The sequence below is a fragment of the Zosterops lateralis genome, assembly GCF_965231275.1.
Source record: "Zosterops lateralis genome assembly, chromosome: W".
NCBI lineage: Eukaryota > Metazoa > Chordata > Aves > Passeriformes > Zosteropidae > Zosterops > Zosterops lateralis.
The window spans coordinates 31,067,905-31,086,492 of NC_139801.1; the positions used below are offsets into that span (position 1 = coordinate 31,067,905).

Sequence of the window (18,588 nt, forward strand, 5' to 3'; positions counted from 1 at the left end):
ACATCAAGACCTGCTGAGCCGCAGGTGCTGGCTGTAAGCCAGCCAAGCAGACCTCCATTGGCTCCAGGGCTTGGAGAGAGGCTTGTGTCTGGGCGCATCTCCCCTTCACGCTCCACTTCCCGTTTCCTGAGCTCGACAAAGGCTGACCATTAGCATGAACTCTCGCCTTACAGACATTTGCAGTATGGTTCGGCCTTCCACACTGACCACACAAAAACAAGGGAGTTGTCACTTTCTGTACTTCCTTTCCCTGTTTCTTGCTGGCCTGAGCATTTCCCTGCTTTCGCTGCCCGCCCTGCGGCCATTTCCAGGCCGTCTGCAGAGCAGTAGCCACGGCAGCCACCTTACAACCTGTGGTGCCTACCTTTGCACAGGCCTCAGCCATTTGCAGTACAGAAGGATCACCAGGAAGGGGCTCAATGATTTTCCTACAATTGGTGTTACAGTTACTTCTCGCAAGGTGTTTGAGCAAAAGCATCCTCGCAGCCAGATCATCTACCTGCCTCTCCACAGAGGCAGTCAGCCTCTCTGCAAATCGCAGGAAGGGTTCCTCAGGCCCCTGGACAACAGTCACAAAAGACTCCTTTGGAGCAGCCATTTCTATAGTTTGAACCAATGCTGCCATGCCTGTTTTCTGGCACTGGTCAAGCACAAGAAGGTCAAAGGCAGCCTGCCTGTTAAGATCAGCAAAATTGCCTGTACCTAGCAGCTCATCCGTTCCAATCACACACCTAGGATCCTGTGGACCCAACGTAGTATTCTGCGCTACAACTCTGGCTGCCAACTGAGTCCATTTAGATTCAAAGATGTCGTATTTGACAGGCTGAAAAAGAACACGAGCCAGACACCGGATATCATAGGGTGGCAGTACATCAGCATTAAAAACTCAAAGCATCTGGATGACTTCAATAGACCTCAGGCCATATTTTCCAACCTTATCACGGAGGTCCATCATGGTTTTCCACAATAAAACTTGATGGGTGTTATGGGTAGCACCCCGAATTACAGGGAAAGCCTGGTAACCTCCTGGTAAGGCGGCAGCACCTGCTAAGTCCTGTCCCGTGGACTCCACAGGGACAGGGACAGATGCCTGACTGGGAGCCACCTCAACACCACCCGATATCACAGTCCCTGTAGCACCAGCAGGGCTAGAAAATCCATCTCTTCCATCCAGGGGGCGATGTGCCAAGTCGCAATCGCCAATTTCCTCGACCTTGGCTTTCACATCCCCTCAGAATCGCGCATGATCTCTCGGACATACAGTCACCTGACACGGGGGTAAAGTCCACAAACCAGCTGACGAAGACCCACCAGCCTGGGACCCTCTGCCCCGGGGAAGCACCGGCCTCATGATGGCCGTGTCGCCACCTGCGCCAAAGGTGAACACCGCAGAGTCTGCACTTGCTGCAGCCCCTGCATTCGTGGGAGGCGGCGGTGGCGGGGCTGGACCAGCCACCACCAGGGGCACTCTAGCCCCAGCAGAGCCTGTGCCCGTCGGCAGCACAGAAGCGCTGGCCGCCGCAGCCCGGACAGAGGACCCTGCGACAGCCGCGGGTCTAGGCAGGGCATGCGAACCTGGTGTGGGACAGAGCAAGGCCGGCTCGGGGCTCCCCTCCCCCAGCGCTGGGAGGGAACAGGACGCAGGGAGGGGCATGGCCTGCGAAGCCACGGCACCGCCCTGCGCCCCCGCCAAAGGCTTGGGCGGGGGGACTGGCGCGGGCAGCACGGGAGGGGAAGAAACCGTGAGGGGGGCAGGAAGCAGCGCCAGGCCACTCGTGCCCGGGCCAGCCCCTGCCCCGCGAGCATCACCACCCACCGTGTCCAGCAGGGGCGGCGCGGGGAGGGGAGCGGCCGAAACCACCCCCAGCAGGGTCCCGCCCGTGACGCAGAAGCCCACAGCGGGCACCGCCCACTCCGTGCGGAGCGGGATGGGCCACCCGCCCACTGGGACCGGGTCCAACAGAAGATCAATCAAAACCCCACCCTCCGGGGCTTCCGCCGCCTGCGCAGGTGCGGCGGGTGGTGCAGAGCCAGGTGCGGCTGACCCCGGTGGCGAACCGGCTGCCGCTCCACCGTCGGACGGACCCAGCTCCACGCCCGCCGCCCCAAGGGGGTATTTCGTAGTAATGCCACAATGGAGACAGTGTGTCATCACAGAATCGGGCTCCAGCAGAGGTGCGGGCTGAGCCAGCGACTCCCCACATCCCCAGCGCCGGGAAGGCATGGAGGGAGGGCAGTTTCCCCCCGCTCCTCCGCCTCCGGGGCGGAGAGAGGGGCGTGGCCGGCACAGCCGGCTCCACGGGATCCCCAGAAGCCCGCAGGTCCCCACCCATCTGCCAGTCGGCCGAGATCAGCTGGCTGGGAGTCCAATCCACCCCTGGGGAACCAAACCCGCGATCAGGGATGGAAACATCCCCCAGCACAGCGGCTTGGGGGGGAGGAGTGGGCTCTGCCACGCACTGAAACCCGAGATCTGCCTCGGCTTCCGACACATCGGTGTCCTCGAAAGCTAGCTCCATCCTCCCCCTCAGCCTCACCGTCCGGCTCGGTGAGGTCCCCTGGAGAACTGCGTGCATCTGCAGAAACCTCAGAACTAGAGGACCCATAGCTCTGTAAAACCATGTCAAACCGTTTCCAGCATAGCACCAACTTCAGCACGTCTGCACCGTAGTCTGCAGACAAAATATGAAGCAAATGGTCACCTAATAGGCACCAAGTTTCCTTAGAGAATGCTCTCTCAGCACTGAGAAAGAAACCTTGGTTCTTTCCATAAAAATATAAACGCTGAAAATCGTTCCCAGAGGCGGAAGCTCACTTCCTCTCCAGCAGGTCCGACCAAAGGTCCAAGACCAATGCATCTTCTGCCGGAGAATGCAGGAACTATCATTTTTACAAAGGCTACAGACAAACCCTGACGGGCAGGCTCACAGCCACCCTCGTTTAGCTCGGGGAGGGTGGGGGGGGGGGGGTCACAGCACTTACCCAATGGTCAGCAGGCTGCAGTTCCACTTCAGGGTCACCAGATGTCATTATAGGACACAAAATGAATGACACTCACGCAGTCAAGTCGTCAGGGCAAAAAAAGGAAAGTTTATTTTTCTACTTCGATTTATATAGATTTTGGACAATGACCACGGATTGGAAGATGAGGTTGACACCTCTCCAACCACACTGGTCCAACTAGAAGTCCATCAATTGTCCCTCCTCAAGAGAGGAATGATAAACAAAAATAACAGTTTACAATAACACTACTTTGTTTACATGAAAATCTGAGAAACTCCACTACAAAAATGCAAACATCAGAAGGCTGGAAAAGATCAGGGCGACACATACTGGTGAGAAAAGGAGCGTTAATCTACAGCAATTTAGTTTGTGCTGTTATAGTTGCTCAAAGTAACGTCATGAGAAGTCTTGGTGTGTAGTGTTTCTTTCTGCAAGTCATGGAGCTTGTCCAGGTCCTCTTAGAGTTGTTAGGAAAAGCTGATGCTGGCTTTTGTGAGAACTAGGGCAGACTCAGGAATTTTAACAGGAGTATCTTGTCTTTATGCTACATTTCAGATGAAGTCAGTCCCTACCAAATAATTACATATGCAATGCAGTGCTTACTGGAACATGGGGTAGAATTCAGTGTTTCACATAGTTTAAGTGAGGTTTCTATTCATGAAACAGTTAACAAGTGTTTTCAATTACACCATCAAGTTGCAATAAGATAGGTGGGGCATTTTAGATACTATTTCATATGTTCCATTGCTTAAATGTCAATGTTTTTAATAACTAATGACATTTAATGAGCTCTCTATAGCAGTTTTGTTAAAAGCCAATTGCATTCTTAAATACACTCATCTTGTCAAAGATGCTAATAAATGTGGGTTTCCACATGTAATTTCCACGTTTAATAGAACATAGTGTACTGTTTGATAAACTAATACTTTAAAGAAAAATTATTCATTCACTTAAATTATAATGAGGCTAGTATTTAAGACCTTAAAAAACTTAGACAGTATGTTGTAAAATACAGTATATTCCAGACAATTTAGTTTCTAGATTTGAATTGTTTCTATTTAAAAAAAAAAAAAATCTGTATTATTTACGTCTCCTTAAGGTCTCAATTGACAAGGAAGCATGACTTTGCAATATCACATAATCATAATAAGGAAAAAAAATCTTTACATGAAAATAGGTGTCATAGAGGTCCTTGAAATGAGTAAAGAATAGGTACCATGATACTTTGAAGACCTGGCCTTATATATATGAAACATGAACCTCCTATCACTCATTTTCCAGAAAAGCAGTCACTTAAAGGTTAAAAACTCAATTAAAAAAAAAAAAAAAAAAAAAATATGAGCACCCATTAGAGCCGGCATTAATAGAATCATAAAATTGTTTAGGTTGGAAAAGACCTCCAGGATCTTTGAGTTCCACCATTTATTCCAGAGCTGCCAAGTCCCAGTTTATTGCAATTACTGATATGGGCTATTACTGCAAATAGGTATTTTGTGCTTAGCTCTACACATACAAGTAATCACTAAATTTCAGTAATAGTTATGCAAGTATTGCTCAATTTCATTAGTGAAGTCTGATGGTCCAGCTTCTGGTTCTGTTTATTGCACACAGAGAGGAAAATTAAATGCTGACTTGTTGGAAGTTCGTGACAGTATTGTCCCTCACATTCACTGAAGTCAGAGTTCATGGGCTGCCTTTCATGTTGGGTGGCAATAAAAAAGTCTGTAAGCTGAATAAATACAAAAGTTGGTTGAAGAAATTAAAAGCAAGAAGCAACTTTATCCCTGTAGTAGTCAGTAGTTAAGTTAGTGAATGAATTCAGCTTTTTTCGGTAGCAACTTTTTTCTTTTACTTTAGTACACGATATTGTTGTCTTTTTGCTCTTGGATTTTCCAATCCAGGCTCTTCTATGAACCTGTCACTACACCTTGTGGACACACCTTCTGTCTCAAATGTCTGGAGAGATGCCTGGATCACAACCCAAAATGTCCCCTGTGCAAAGAAGGGCTCTCAGAGGTAATCCTTGGATTTTTTCAGCATAAGTTCAAGTGCAAGTGATAGGAACAACTTCACCTTCAGACAGCCTTAATATTTCCCAACACAAAAAAAATATTGCATAACTCAGGAAGAATGTGACTTTTTAAATGCTCTTGTGAGTTGCGAAGCATGGCTAGTCTCCGTTCAAACCTTAGGACCAGGCCTGTACTTAGAAAATCTCTAGGTGATTTTTACTTTCCAGATTTCCTAAGCAAATGTCTGTAACACAGGGAATAGTTCAAAAAACAACTCTTCAGTGGCAAGTTTAACAGATGATAGAATGACAGACATCAGAAAATGGGGGTACTGGATGATGCCCTTTGCACAGGCACCATACTCTGTGAGGTGCTGGATGTTCTCTCTAACTGCTTGTGTGTTCTTACTGCAGTGCTTGGCTATGAGGAAATACTGTAAAACAGTGCTAATGGAGGAGCTAATAGCCAGATATCTTCCAGAAGAACTCACTGAAAGGAGAAAGATTTATGAAGAGGAAATAGCAGAGCTTTCAAAGTATGTAATCCATTTATGTAAAATCCCATTTCTAATTCTGCTGCTGTTAGCTGTGAAAGGCTCTGCCTGCTGTGGAACACGAGCTGAGATGCTGATGGAGCTTCTTTCTCTATATCATGTGATTTCAGAGAACAGAATCCAGGTGAAACTGTGCTTGAGTGAGCATCAAAACTAGAGACTGTGCTAAAGAATAAAGAGAAGTAGAAGAAATCCAGAAGGTTGCTTTATAAACCAAGTACAAAGCAATGTGTCTGCTTTCAGTGGGCCTCTATGAAAGGCACAGAGTGAGACAATAGGTAGAAGTAGTCTGACAGGATGGGGTTTGGAATATACTAGATAGGGAAGAAATGTGATTAAGGGAAATAAAAAATAAAAGCAATACTAGAGATACAGTGATGCTTTCATTAGCAAATCCAGAAAGCTTAATGAAAAATGTCTGCTATTAAGTGGTATATAATTTTCCAGAGTATTTAGTCAGTTAAAGGGAAAATAATTTTGGCTTTTACTTATTCTAATAAGAATTTTATTCTAAGGATGTTATAATTTCTATTTAAAGATGTCATAATTTTAAAGAATATGAGACTTATGTGTCAGTAGCTTGGTAAAATGTCATATCTGGTTTTTCCTTTCTTTCTTACAGCCTAAATAAGAATGTTCCCATATTTGTGTGCACAATGGCTTATCCTACAGTCCCATGTCCTTTGCACATCTTTGAGCCATGTTATCGGCTGATGATCCGGAGGTGCATGGAGACTGGTACCAAACAGTTTGGGATGTGCATCAGCGACCCTGTCAAGGGGTGAGTGAAGAGCTTGGACCATGTGAAGTACCCACTTAGTCTGGAGCCAGTGGAGAGATGCAGAAAGGTCCATGGCTGTAATATCTGTGGTAGTTTTCCAGTAGAAAAAGTTTCTTCCTAATCATGCAGGTTAAAGACATTGAGGAGACAGAAGTTTTTCTCTTGAGAACTTGGATTCTGACAAATATGATGGCCTGTTCTCTCAAAACACTTAACTGAATGTGTGTAACATGATTGAGCTGCAGACCTCCTGTAATATATGAAAAGAAAGTGTATTTTTCTCCTGCTTTCAAATCTGCTGAATGTTTTGGCACAAGAAATTGAAGTAGCAGTAAGGTGTGTTCTTGGGCTAAATTGCCTTAAATTATGGGATATGTTTATAGCCTCACTGTTCTGAATATAGTGGAGGCTGCAGAGGTGTAACAGGACCTTCATAAGAACTGACTGAGCATTTACATTGAGCCATTTACAGTCAATCTTGGGTAATTTGACTTCAACATTTGACTCTAGCTTTTCTCCCTTCTTTTTATGCTATAAACCTACTGGGTACATATACTCTGTGAAAAGTATGATTTGCAGAGAATACCCACCTGCAAAGTAAAATCTGCTGAAATTGTGCAAAAACCTTTTTCTTCATAGATTTCCTAGTCCTCCCATAATGCTAATATTCTGAATTGCACTTGTCCTTTTGTACAAATTGACTGAACATATTAGGATTATGGAGAAAGTTTGCTTCTGATCTGTATATCTTTCAGTTTCCAAAACATCCAGTTAACATTAATCAGATTAGACAGTCTGAATCTTCCTGATAGTTTTGCAAACAATTGTGGAATAATTTGAACTACAACAGGTCGGTGCTATGAACAATAGGAATGAGCTGACATTGGTAAATACCTTTGTGGTAGGGACTGGCTGTATGGCAGCTCTGTGGAACTCAGGGTGGAGAGAATAAGACTTGTTTGCTTGCTTTTGTTCTGATTTCAATAGGTTTGCAGATTATGGCTGCATTCTGGAGATAAGAAATGTTGAATTCTTTGCTGATGGTCGCTCTGTTGTAGACAGCATTGGCAAGAGGAGATTTAAGGTGATCCAGCACAGCCAGCGTGATGGATATAATACAGCAGATATTGAGTACATTGAGGATCAAAAGGTAAATTTAGAAATATTTCATTTAAACCATATTACATTCTAAGTATGTATGTTTTTGGTGAGTTCTTTTTTCTGCAGAAGTTTCTAATAAAACAAATTTGTAGTATTTAATAACTGCTCATGGTAAAGGTGGGGCACATAATAGTTAGCACAAGCATGCACACACACTGCCTGAAACAAAGGGGCTAAAAGTCAAAGGGTGATCAATTAGGGGTAATAGTCTGAACAATGTATCTCGCTCAACATTTGCTGGGCTTGCAAGAGGAGGCAAGGCCATTGCTTGCAACAGCAAGATGAAAAGAATGCGAGGCTAGTGGATAAGAAAGAAACTGTCTGCTTGAGGTGGTGATAAGAAAGACTATTATGACCAAGACTAGCCTTGCAGCTCAAACTGTGACCAAGAAGCCAGTGAGCATGCACAAGAGGACGGGGTAAAAAGTTCAAATGAGAGGAAGACGTGTATTACTTTATCATGAAGACCACTGACGACCACCAGAGGGCATTGTGCAGGCGCAAATGACTGATAAGCTCATTTTAATACAAAGTAAGAATAGGCAGGGTTAGGTGATAAATATATATAGACAACTTAATGCATATGTAACATTTTAGAGAATAAATAGAGAAAGGTGGGTCTTTGGAGTTGCGCATGCCTTTGGGAAAGATCCCGCATCGTGCTCGGTGCCAACAGAAATACATACCTACTCTTCAACTAACTCTTAATAGTTGCGGAGTCTTTTTTCCGCAAATCACTGCCCATGTACTGAAGAGTGTTTCCTGGAGGTATTTATCAGAGGACAAGACTAAGTGAATCCAGGATGAGATCTTACTGCTCTTCTAGACAGAATAACTGCAGTTTATAAGAGGGTACCTGACATCATTTGTATGGAAGCCAGTTAGAAAATCCCTATTCAGGTAAGAAGCAGCAGGATTGGGTGCACCATACCCTTCAAAATTGCTTGCGTTAATTCTTAAGAGCTTTTGGTATGTAATGGGAAGATAAAATGTCTACTCTAAGGCTTTACTGATTTTTTTTTTTAAGTTTTGCATAATCTTTTTTTTCCATTTTTGTGTGGTGTTTGTGTAAAGTTTTTTTCATACAACAATACAGAAAGTGCAAATTCTACAAATAGATATTTTTGGTTTAGAATACAGTCAAAATGAAGAATTTGGATAGGGGAGGGGCATCAGAAGGGGAAACACCAAATGAGCTCTCAGTATTTATTCCGGAACTCTTTTGGTATGCTTTTTTTTTTCCTTTTCCTTGCCCCTACCTGTTGGGAAAGATGAATCAGGGAAACCTTATAAATATGATTGCTTAGCAAAAGATTCTGAAAATATGAAACCTGTAATCGAAATGAAAGCGTACTTTGAGTTGTAGGATACCGAGTCTTAGTTACTATATAACCTAAAGACAATAGCCTAGCCAGCTGAAGGAGAATCCCTTTTGATTGAACAATACCTTTCTGCTGGCTAAGGGATCCAAAGGTCAATGTAGCAAAACAGAAAAGTCTAAAGAGTAGTTTTTAGTTTAAAATATAACACATGGTAATGTAGTAGTTCTTATAGGCTGTATGTAGATTCTATAGGGTTTTGTGTCTTGTATTGGTTGGTCACTGTAAATTAGAATATTCATCACAAAAGGAGATATAAGGTATTGTAACCAGGACCTCGCTCTCTTGTCTTGGCTCTCCTACCTTTCGCCCCTCTTCTCTTCTCTCTTCCCCCTGCACTCTGACCCCTGCCACGTTTCTCTAGCTCTCTCCCCTCTTCTTGCCAGCTTACCCTCTTGCTCTCTCTCTCCCTCTCTCTCTCTGGGACTTCCCTTCAGCCGAGGCTGGTGGCTGAAGGGAAGGCCCTTTCTACCCACGACCCTTGCAATAAAACCACATATTCTAGAATATCTCAGGTTTGCAGAGTACCTTGTTCCTGATATCAGATGTTTCTACACCTACCCAACCCTGAAAATCCTATGCCTTCCCCAACATGCAGGCTGAACTAACAGTAACCTTCCCCCTCTCATTTCTCATTTCAGGTGCAAGGACAAGAGTATGCTGCATTACTTGTTCTCCATGACTCTGTCTATGATCAGGCTTATATGTGGTTTAACTCCCTCAAGCAAGCACTCAAAAGTCGAATTCTTAGTCATTTTGGTCCAATGCCAGCTAAGGATCCTGAACCACAGGTATCCAGAATCAGTGGCTTATGTAACTTTTAGAGACAGAAATAGCAGGGATATCCAATAAGCTGGCAGGCATTGTGTTTTAAGATGAAAATATGAATACTCTGCATTTACCCCATGTAAGATGAGCCTCTAAATTCTCTTGCCACGCTCCAGTGGTAGCACAGTTGCAAAGAAAAAGCTCATATTTAAAGCTGATAACTTTCTGAGACTATTTATCTCGCTGCATTAATCCCAGGGGACTGAACTGCCTTTTTGGCTGCTCTACTTCCCCAATTAAATGACTGAGAGTAAATAGGCAACTGGAAACTTGTTCCTTTTGTTAAAGGACTGCAAATGGCAGGGTCCTAAAATAACAGAATATAACAACAAGAGCTAAATATGAGGTAGTATCATAAAGTATGGAGAAGGAAGACAGGAATCCTAAAGACCTGGGTCAGTAATAACATGGGGAAAAATAGATTTAAATAAATCCAGAAGGCCCAGCCTATAAATTGTTGCTAGTAATAGAAATGCCTTTAACATCCTATTTTTAGGAAAGGTGCCACTTGTTTGTAATCTGTTTCAGGCCAACCTGTAATCACAAGCCATTAGGCTGGCAATGAAATTATATACTTGCTACATTGCTATCAAAAACTGTGTTTTCAGAGTTAAATCCTCAAAACCAGGACCTTACCAGCTGTATGAATCCTGACTTCTAATTTTATTTTTTTTTTCCCTGACTGCAGGCTAACCCCAATGGGCCAGCCTGGTGCTGGTGGGTCCTAGCTGTCCTTCCACTTGAGAACAGAGCTCAGCTCCCATTCCTTGCTATGAAATCCCTCAAAGACCGCTTGAATGGCATCAGACGTGTCCTTACATTCATGTCTCGTATGAGATCACGGTGACGGTGAGGAGCAGAGCTGGGGAGTCTCCCACAGTCCTTGACTGCAGACTGTCTTGTAACTTCATCTAACTGCAATAATGTCTTACAGATTTGAGTGTCAGGATGTTTCAAACCTGAATTTGAAAGAGAATGAGTTATAAAGAGCAGGGGATGTTTATGGATACTTCAATAGTTTCCATTTGGAATTGAGACGAGTATTCAATCACTGCACTGCTAAATTAATAACAAATGTGATAGAACAAAAAGTGATCTTGTTTGCCATAAACCTTTTAAAAATCTTAAAGGTTTATAAAATTTATTTTATTTTTATTTTTTAGTGGATAAAGGATAAACTGTGCAGTTTAATGTGAAGCAGAAATAATAAGTTTAATGCATTATTTCAGTGAACTGCAAAGTCTTATTCAAATGGTTCAGGTTTTATATAGCATTGTGTAAAATAATGTTCACAACTTCTGTTTGATAATTTATTTTTGCACTATGATTTTTTTTTTGTTTCAAAATGTATAATATTTATGTGTTCATTCACTAAAGGAAAGTGAGCTGCTCTATTTATAGTCTTTTACTCTGTATTTATGACTGGGGCAAAAATGATGATTCTAGCAGTGCACAAGCAACTGCTTTGATAATTTTTCAGTTATTTGTGTTCAAATACTTCAAATGTTTTTCTACTCATCCCTAGTTCTACTGTAGGTTAAGAATGCCCCCAAAACATCCTGCCTTGAAGTCTATGAATACACAGATTGTCTGAGTTAATTCAAGCACAGCTGTTGAAGGTTCATCCTCTGCTTTTGGCGAGGTTCCTGATACAACCAAAGTCAAGCACCTGCTTGTGTTTAGGTGCTTGGGTAAATTCAAGTACTGATGGTTGATGTCAGTGGGAATTGACCATAGTGGTGAGAGAAGGATCTATCCCCTAATATTTTACAGAACAGAATAACTTGAAGTTGAATTTATATCTGAACTCTTTCTTGCAAAAATGGACAATGGCTACAAACAACTGCGAAGAAAGCTGCAATATATGGAAAGTGGCTTATCCTAGAAAAAAATGGAAGTACTGGTGTCATTTCATTGTGGGTTAATACATAGATTTTTTTTTTTCCCCCCATCAACTCTTGTTGCTGTTGAGTTTTATTTCTTTTAATTGTTTGGTGGGATTTGGCTTTGGAGTGTGTGTATGGGAGGGGGGAGTTATTTTGAACTGTAGGACTCAAGGTAGTTTGTGTCACATAGGAAGGAATATGTTGTACTAAATGCTATTTATTTCACCCTAATCTTCAGGTTTCTGTTAGCTTCAAGTCTCTACCCAGCCATTGCTTTTCTCTTAAGATTGGGTAGTGTTGCTAATAATAATTATCTCCCAAGGAAAGCAAGTGAATTTTAGCGTGATTACTTCTAGCTATAAAGCAGGTAAAAATAAGGCAGAAATGAAAACAGGAAGTATCTTGGTTTTGTTTTTTTTTTAATCAACAATTCATATACTTCTTTTGCTGCTTTTATTGCTTACAGTATACCACTTTCTGGGACTGCTCTTACCTCCATCTGATTTTGACTTTCACTGATTTCAATGTGAGCAGAACTGGGCCTTATATTCTAAGCTACTGTTTTCCTTTTCAGTGGCAAAAACTAGAATGAAGTGAGAATGTTATGGAATGCTATAAATTTCTTTGGGTTTTTTTAATGCAGGATAGCACTCTGCCATTTCATGCCTTTATGAAAAAAAAATGCAGTAGAATTTAATGTCATTTTCTGCATGTTTTTCCATTATCTCATCAGAAATATTTATTAGTTAAAAGTAGTTTGCACATAGCTATCTTTGTTCCCCTTTTGTTAAATTCTGTAGAACTTTTTTTTTGAGGGTACCAAAGAAACAAATGGAACACAAACATGTTTCACCCTTGTGCACATGGAATCTGTATCCTGTTTGCATTGAGCAAATTTGGAAATGCTGTAACATCCTTCCATACTGCTGGATTGCTGCACTTCCTCCATGAGTGGTACTTAGCATGCCGTAAACAATGTATAAAAACACCTACATGTTCTGAACAGTACCAAGTGATGGTGGCTGACACCTGCTATGGCATTTTGTCTTCATAAGTCAACAACAAAGTGATTTCTATTTGTTTGGAAGTGAAGCTGCATTAAATGCAATGCTTCCACAAATCATTATGTACTATTGCAGAGCATAAGTGTCTCATATTGCTCCCACAGGAAAAAAGCTTCCACTTTTGTTACTCTTATCTGTGAGTAAAGGAGCTTAAATACTAATTTAAACTGTTTTCTCACTGATGTAATTATATTTTTATCCTGCATGCTGTATTTTCTACATACTCATTCTGCCTATTTTGTTGTTTTAGAAACTGTCATGGAAAGAATTCTTGATATTAGAGATGAATATTGTCTTTTCTGTTAGCCTTGAGTAAAGCTGCCAGAATTTCCAAGCAGAGATTTGTGTACATGCCCTGCATCGTGAACACCCAGTGCATTTGTTGCAGCCTGGAAACACTGGACCTACTGCATGTAATGCAAGCGAGTGATCTGCATATGCACAACAAATCAAAATTCCATCTGTACAGGTACAGTAGCATTCTCTCTGGGGCTACTCTATGTCCACACATCCTAGATTAATGGCTAAAGTCTGCGAATTCCATTAGAAATGAAAACCAATACTGAGAAGGATATATGCTAAAGAACACAAACCTGTCCAGGAAAAACTGGACAAGGAGTACCCTTAGCCTTCATTATGATGAGATGGTAAAGTTTCAGTAATGATGTTTAAAACAAACAAACAAAAAAAATTAGGTATGCCACACTATTGCTGATTTTTCAGTTGCATAAATAAGTACAAGGATGTAAATGCAACATTTATCACAGGCATGAATAAACAGCTGAACCGATTTTAAAATTCCTTCAGTTAAATTATAGAAATAGCATTGATCAGATAAAATACTAATTGCGGTAATATTTTATTTAAGCTGCTCACATTTTTCTAGACACCAAACCTGGTTTTATGTTGCTTCACGTATCTGTCTCTCAGGCCAGCCCAGTGTTTGGCTGGACCACCCTGCTAGCTCTGATACGCCTCAACAGGACCTTTGCGTGGGTCTTTGGCTCCGCAGCACCTTTACCTTTGCTGTCACAGCCGTGGTTCGAAAGAGGGGACACTCTCGAGGCTCGAGGAACAAAGGTTTTATTCGGGGATCAGAGGGGCAGTCCCTGGTCCCAGGCCTGTGCCTCAGGAGAGTGACCCAGGACCTGGTCTGCAATGGGTCTTTGTTCAACAGAAGTCTCAGGGCTGGGTACAAGTTGTAAACCAATGAAACAAAGCAAGGTGGCTAATGCCAACTGCAATACACAAACATCAACAAATCAGGTAAATTGGGGTGGGGTCTCTGGGGGATCCACCAACCACTGTCCGACACCTCTCAGAAGGTCTTAGGCCTGGGAGATTGATGGACAAGAGGGGGGAGAAGATACATTGGGATGGGGGAAAAGACAATGGGAAAATCAGTCTCCAGGCAGAGGCTTAGGTTGTCTTGGAAACTCTTATCAACTTCTGATAAAAAAATTCCAGGACAGGGGCTCTTATCTAGCTAGGGTTAAAGTCCAAGCCATACTAAACTTATAACTAAAAACCTATAAAACAATTCCAGCATCCCCACAGTTTTATAACCAGTCTTGCTCATCTGCCCAAAACAAAAAAACCAACAAACCAAATCATGACTCAAACTTGAATTTCCTGTGTGGTCAGAAATATTGATTAATCGTTCTGGAGGCATAAGTAATGCATAGGCTGCTTAAGAGTAGTTCAGTAGTTTTAATAATGAAATGATAAAATGGTGTGATAGGCCTTTATGCTAAGTCTTAAGTGACATTCTGGTGTTAGTTGTAAAAGTTCCTCTTGCTTTTTTTCTGTAATTACTTTAAGTGCTGCTATCTTCCATTACAATGTAGCAATAAGAGATACCAGCTGTCAGACTGAATGGCTGAAGTGTTGCTTGGTCCATCCTTCTGTCCTGTATGACTGCTTACTGACAGAACACCTCAACCATGGATTTATTAATCCAAAGATTGTTTTAATCTTAGAAAAAAAAAATCAGCCAAATCTTACAAGTGTTCAGTGTTGGGAAATCCAACACTTCCCTGGGAAGATTATTCCAATGGCTGATTGTTCTCATTGTGAAAAATTTTAATGATTTCTACTTGGTGCTGAAGTTTTACTGGTGTTTAAATCAATGACAGGAGTTGTATTTTAATGCAATGTTTAGGAATGGAGAACATGTTCACAAACACTTATTTAAAAAAGAAAGTGAAAATTAACTTGGAGTTTTTGTGCATAAAAACCCCATGGACCTATATGCACTTTGAGTAGTGCTCCCCATTTCCCCCAAGTCCTACATCAGATGAACACAATCCGTCTTTTGAACCCCTGCTTAGTTCTCATTTAATTCACAACTGAAACTGTAACTAGTGCAGCATGTAGCTTAGGAGCTGGGGTTTATTTCCAAAGCCCAGTAAATCATTAGAAGTCTTATGGCTATAGCAAAATGGTAGCTTTAGCAAAGTTACTCTCTTGAAACATTCTGCTAAATAAATAATGTCTGAAAGAAGAAAGAAACTGATCTGCTTAGAGAGGATTAAAATGGTGGATAATAAAAACCTGAACTATTATATTGACTTGCTCATCCAGGTATCATGTGAAGTGCTTACTAATGTTGGATTTTCATAAGGTCTAAAGTAACCCTCACATAGAAGTGCCTGTATTCTGTTATTGCCATTTTTGAGTTTTTTAAGTCATAGCCATATATTTTATAAATATAAAACATATGCACCTTTTAATCTTTACATTAAATTTGCAGAACAAAGGTTTACAGAGCAGAAGTGTAGCAAAAACAATGTAATAGCTTCTATAATTCCCTGATAAGGAATGGGAGAAGAACAAAAATGAGGAGCAAAAGACTATATGTGTAAGATGTCTTATTTTGGAACCGTACACTTGTCCAATTTAATTCCATCAAGCTATGTGGTTACAAGAGTGACAGAAATATATCTGTCAAGCTATTTTAAATAAAAAGTTTTGTGGACTTGTATATTCCATTTGTTTGCAAAACATCATTTTGTGCACTGTAATGAACTTGAAACTTAAATTAAACTCTCATATCACTGGACAGAGTACTGTTCAGCTACCTCTATGTAAGTTTGAAGTAAATTGTTTTTTCTGGATTTGCTTGCATTGTCATATAAAATATATTTTTAAAACTCATAGTCCAAAGAATCTGTATGTGTTTGTAGATGTACTTATAACTATGTTGTACCAACAAAGTCTGTGTAGAGAGTTGTTTCCTAATTAAAATATTTGTCTTCTTTACTCTTTGGCCTGCATAACAGCTACAGAGGTGAACAAATATTACACGAGATCTGCTTTTTGTAGGTGTTTTAGATAAAGGAACAAAGAACAACTCCTATATCCTGCAGTCACACAACAACACTTGAAGTGAAGAAGCCAAACCATAGAAATTAAGTTTTTCAAACCTCAGATGTTGTAAAAGAGAACAGCAAGTGCTGCTGGTTTTTGGGGTTTTTTGAGGCTTGGTTTTATTTCCCCTCCTCTCTTCCTTTGTTGCTGCAGTAAAAAGAATGGGAGCTGAAGAAGGCCTGACTTACTGCTCTACCCTGCACTTCTCTGGGCTTTGGTGCCTCTGATGCATTACTATTTGCTTTACAGGTTGCTGTGATTTAAACCTATGACCAGGATACCTTTTCATTTACAGTCTCAGGCAGGAACCAACCACATTTAAGCTGTCTGTGTGGTGATGAAAGGACTGCTTTCAGTGATGACCACTTAAGAAGTTCCATAGGGCTATCAAACTCAACTTCACAGAGAAAGCTAGAGAATACCTTTATTCATAAACCTAATACTAAGAGTTTATTCTACAAAAAATATGAAGATTTGAAATTTTTTTGCAAGTTACATATGTATGGGCTGCTTCTTTTGCCTTGTCATTTAAGCAAGATGTGGCATGCTTGTGACTTGCTGCCTAAGCCCCAGCCACTGCTGGGGTCAGAGGTTGCCTTGCTTGCCTCTTAGGTAAGCTTGTTCAGGATCTGCATTTACTTTAGAATCCAGGGCACAGGCTAAGGCCTATGGTGAGCCTACAACTCATTATGACAAGGCCTCATCTGTAACAAAATATATTTGTCTCTGATCAGAGGAAGTTTTAGTTGAAGTGCATTTTCATCAGGAAATAGTGAATAGTCAGAACTGGACCTTTTCTTGGGAATGTGTTGATTTAAACTATTGTTTTTAAGTCATAACTTTAGTTTTGAAAGCTTTAAGAGTGGTTATAAAAAAGAGGGATTTTGATGTAATATGAAACAGAATTTAACCCAAATATAGGATAGCAAAATATTTCCCAACTACTTTCTCACTATGTCCTCATTTTATGTGTTCCTATACAGATTGATTCCAATTGTATTTGAAATATGCTAAAGTCATCTACATTTACATAATGCTTCATATTAAAATGATCATTAGCAATTTTGGATGATTTCTATCCTGTAAAGCAGTTAAAGGAAAGCCACTGCTTCCAGTCAGCCTTTACTCCCCAGTTTCCTGACACATGACCCTGTACTCACTTTGCTGTGCATGGGATCAGGACCCTGTGCCATACTGGGCAAAGGGAAGGGCATGGCATGGGACAGCTCCTGGCTGTGACCTGCCACAGCTTTGAAATGTTGTCAGTAACATGCTTTTTTTCTGTGAATGAGATACCACAAAATCCTGGAGCATCTCTTAATGTGCCGTGGTTCTCTGTGTGACTGGGTGAAAGCTATAATGGTAACAGTTTTTATCTTCAAAAGAGGTGCTGACTTCTTAGTTTCAACAGTTTTTTAGCCTCTACTGTAGGAACCATGGATTGCCTGGTCTTTGCTCCATACTTCTCACAACCAAGGACAAGGTAAGGAATGCCACCTCAGCCTCTTGGCCACATGAACAGATGAAAGAAGACTAGAAACTGCTTTACTCTTTACTAAACTATTGTAGGGCTAGGATAGGTTTTTAAAGGTCTTTCTGATTTTCAAACAGGCTTTTGTCATCAGTCACTAATATCAGGTTCGCTAAAACCTACATAACAGAAGAACTGGTTACATCATGCTTGCTAGACAAGAGTAATATTATATTTTAACTATGCAGATAAAATTGATACCAAAAATTAATATACAGAGGCTACTAGAAAACTGATGTAAAGAACAAGCTTATCTATGAAGACCAGCCTTCATCTGACACATACTAAATACTTCTTTCTGGATAGGATGATTTTCAAGTTGTTAAAATCACTGGCTGAAAGAATCTATATAATGAAAGTATGCACATGCTGTCAATACCGCTTTTATGCCAGTGTAACATTTTTTGTTTCAGTAGATCTGCTCTTAATTTATAATTCCATATAAATGAAAGGAGAATTAAGCTAAAGTGACTTTATTTATATAACTGACTTATGCTGTATTATGTGATGGCAAAGAAAAGCAACCACGTCTCTTGTGTTTTCTATGAGCTACAGAAAGATTTTGTAAAAGTAATGCTAGCAATACACAGTTATCTCTATGTGACATTAGAAATTCATTCTCATCCACAGGGAGGTTTTATCATGAATAGAATACAGGATAATAGATGATATGATAATGTGGAAGGATTTTAGCAAGTCTGTAGACAGTCTAGAAAATGTGAAAGCTGCACATGACAATTTAGACTGCAAATCAGTTCAACAAAGCAATTGTTATTCAGGCTCTTCCCTTCCTTGGATGAGTCAATGGTTTGTACTGTGAGTATTAGTACTGAATGTACCATCTAAAATTCATTCTGAAAGATTACTGAAGCATTAATGATTTTAAAATTGGTTCTACAAGTATTTTTTTTTATCAATGGGAAGTCCAAACACTATCAAGGCTAAAGACCATAACAGAGATTTTCAACATAGTGGATTAGTGTGGAGGCCCCTGCCTCCGAAGAGGACATTGAAAGAGTCA

The 18,588-nt window shown here is 41.0% G+C and overlaps 1 protein-coding gene across 3 annotated transcripts in view; it reads left to right on the plus strand.

The window, feature by feature from the left end:
- LOC310922060 (LON peptidase N-terminal domain and RING finger protein 3-like) overlaps positions 1-16,567 on the plus strand; it is a gene marked incomplete at its 5' end in the record, with an annotated part of 29,800 nt that extends 13,233 nt beyond the window's left edge. The window contains 7 exons of one of the 3 annotated variants that reach the window (XR_014592290.1): positions 4,905-5,019; positions 5,429-5,550; positions 6,191-6,349; positions 7,337-7,499; positions 9,531-9,680; positions 10,406-13,136; positions 16,286-16,567. Coding sequence is in view for 2 of the 3 variants with exons in the window: in XM_083882379.1 (XP_083738505.1) it covers positions 4,905-5,019; positions 5,429-5,550; positions 6,191-6,349; positions 7,337-7,499; positions 9,531-9,680; positions 10,406-10,564 (868 nt within the window). Of the gene's footprint in view, positions 1-4,904; positions 5,020-5,428; positions 5,551-6,190; positions 6,350-7,336; positions 7,500-9,530; positions 9,681-10,405; positions 15,913-16,285 lie in introns of those variants that run through there. The other 2 variants (XM_083882379.1, XM_083882380.1) reach the window with 2 other exon arrangements.
- Between the last annotated feature and the right edge of the window lie 2,021 nt (positions 16,568-18,588).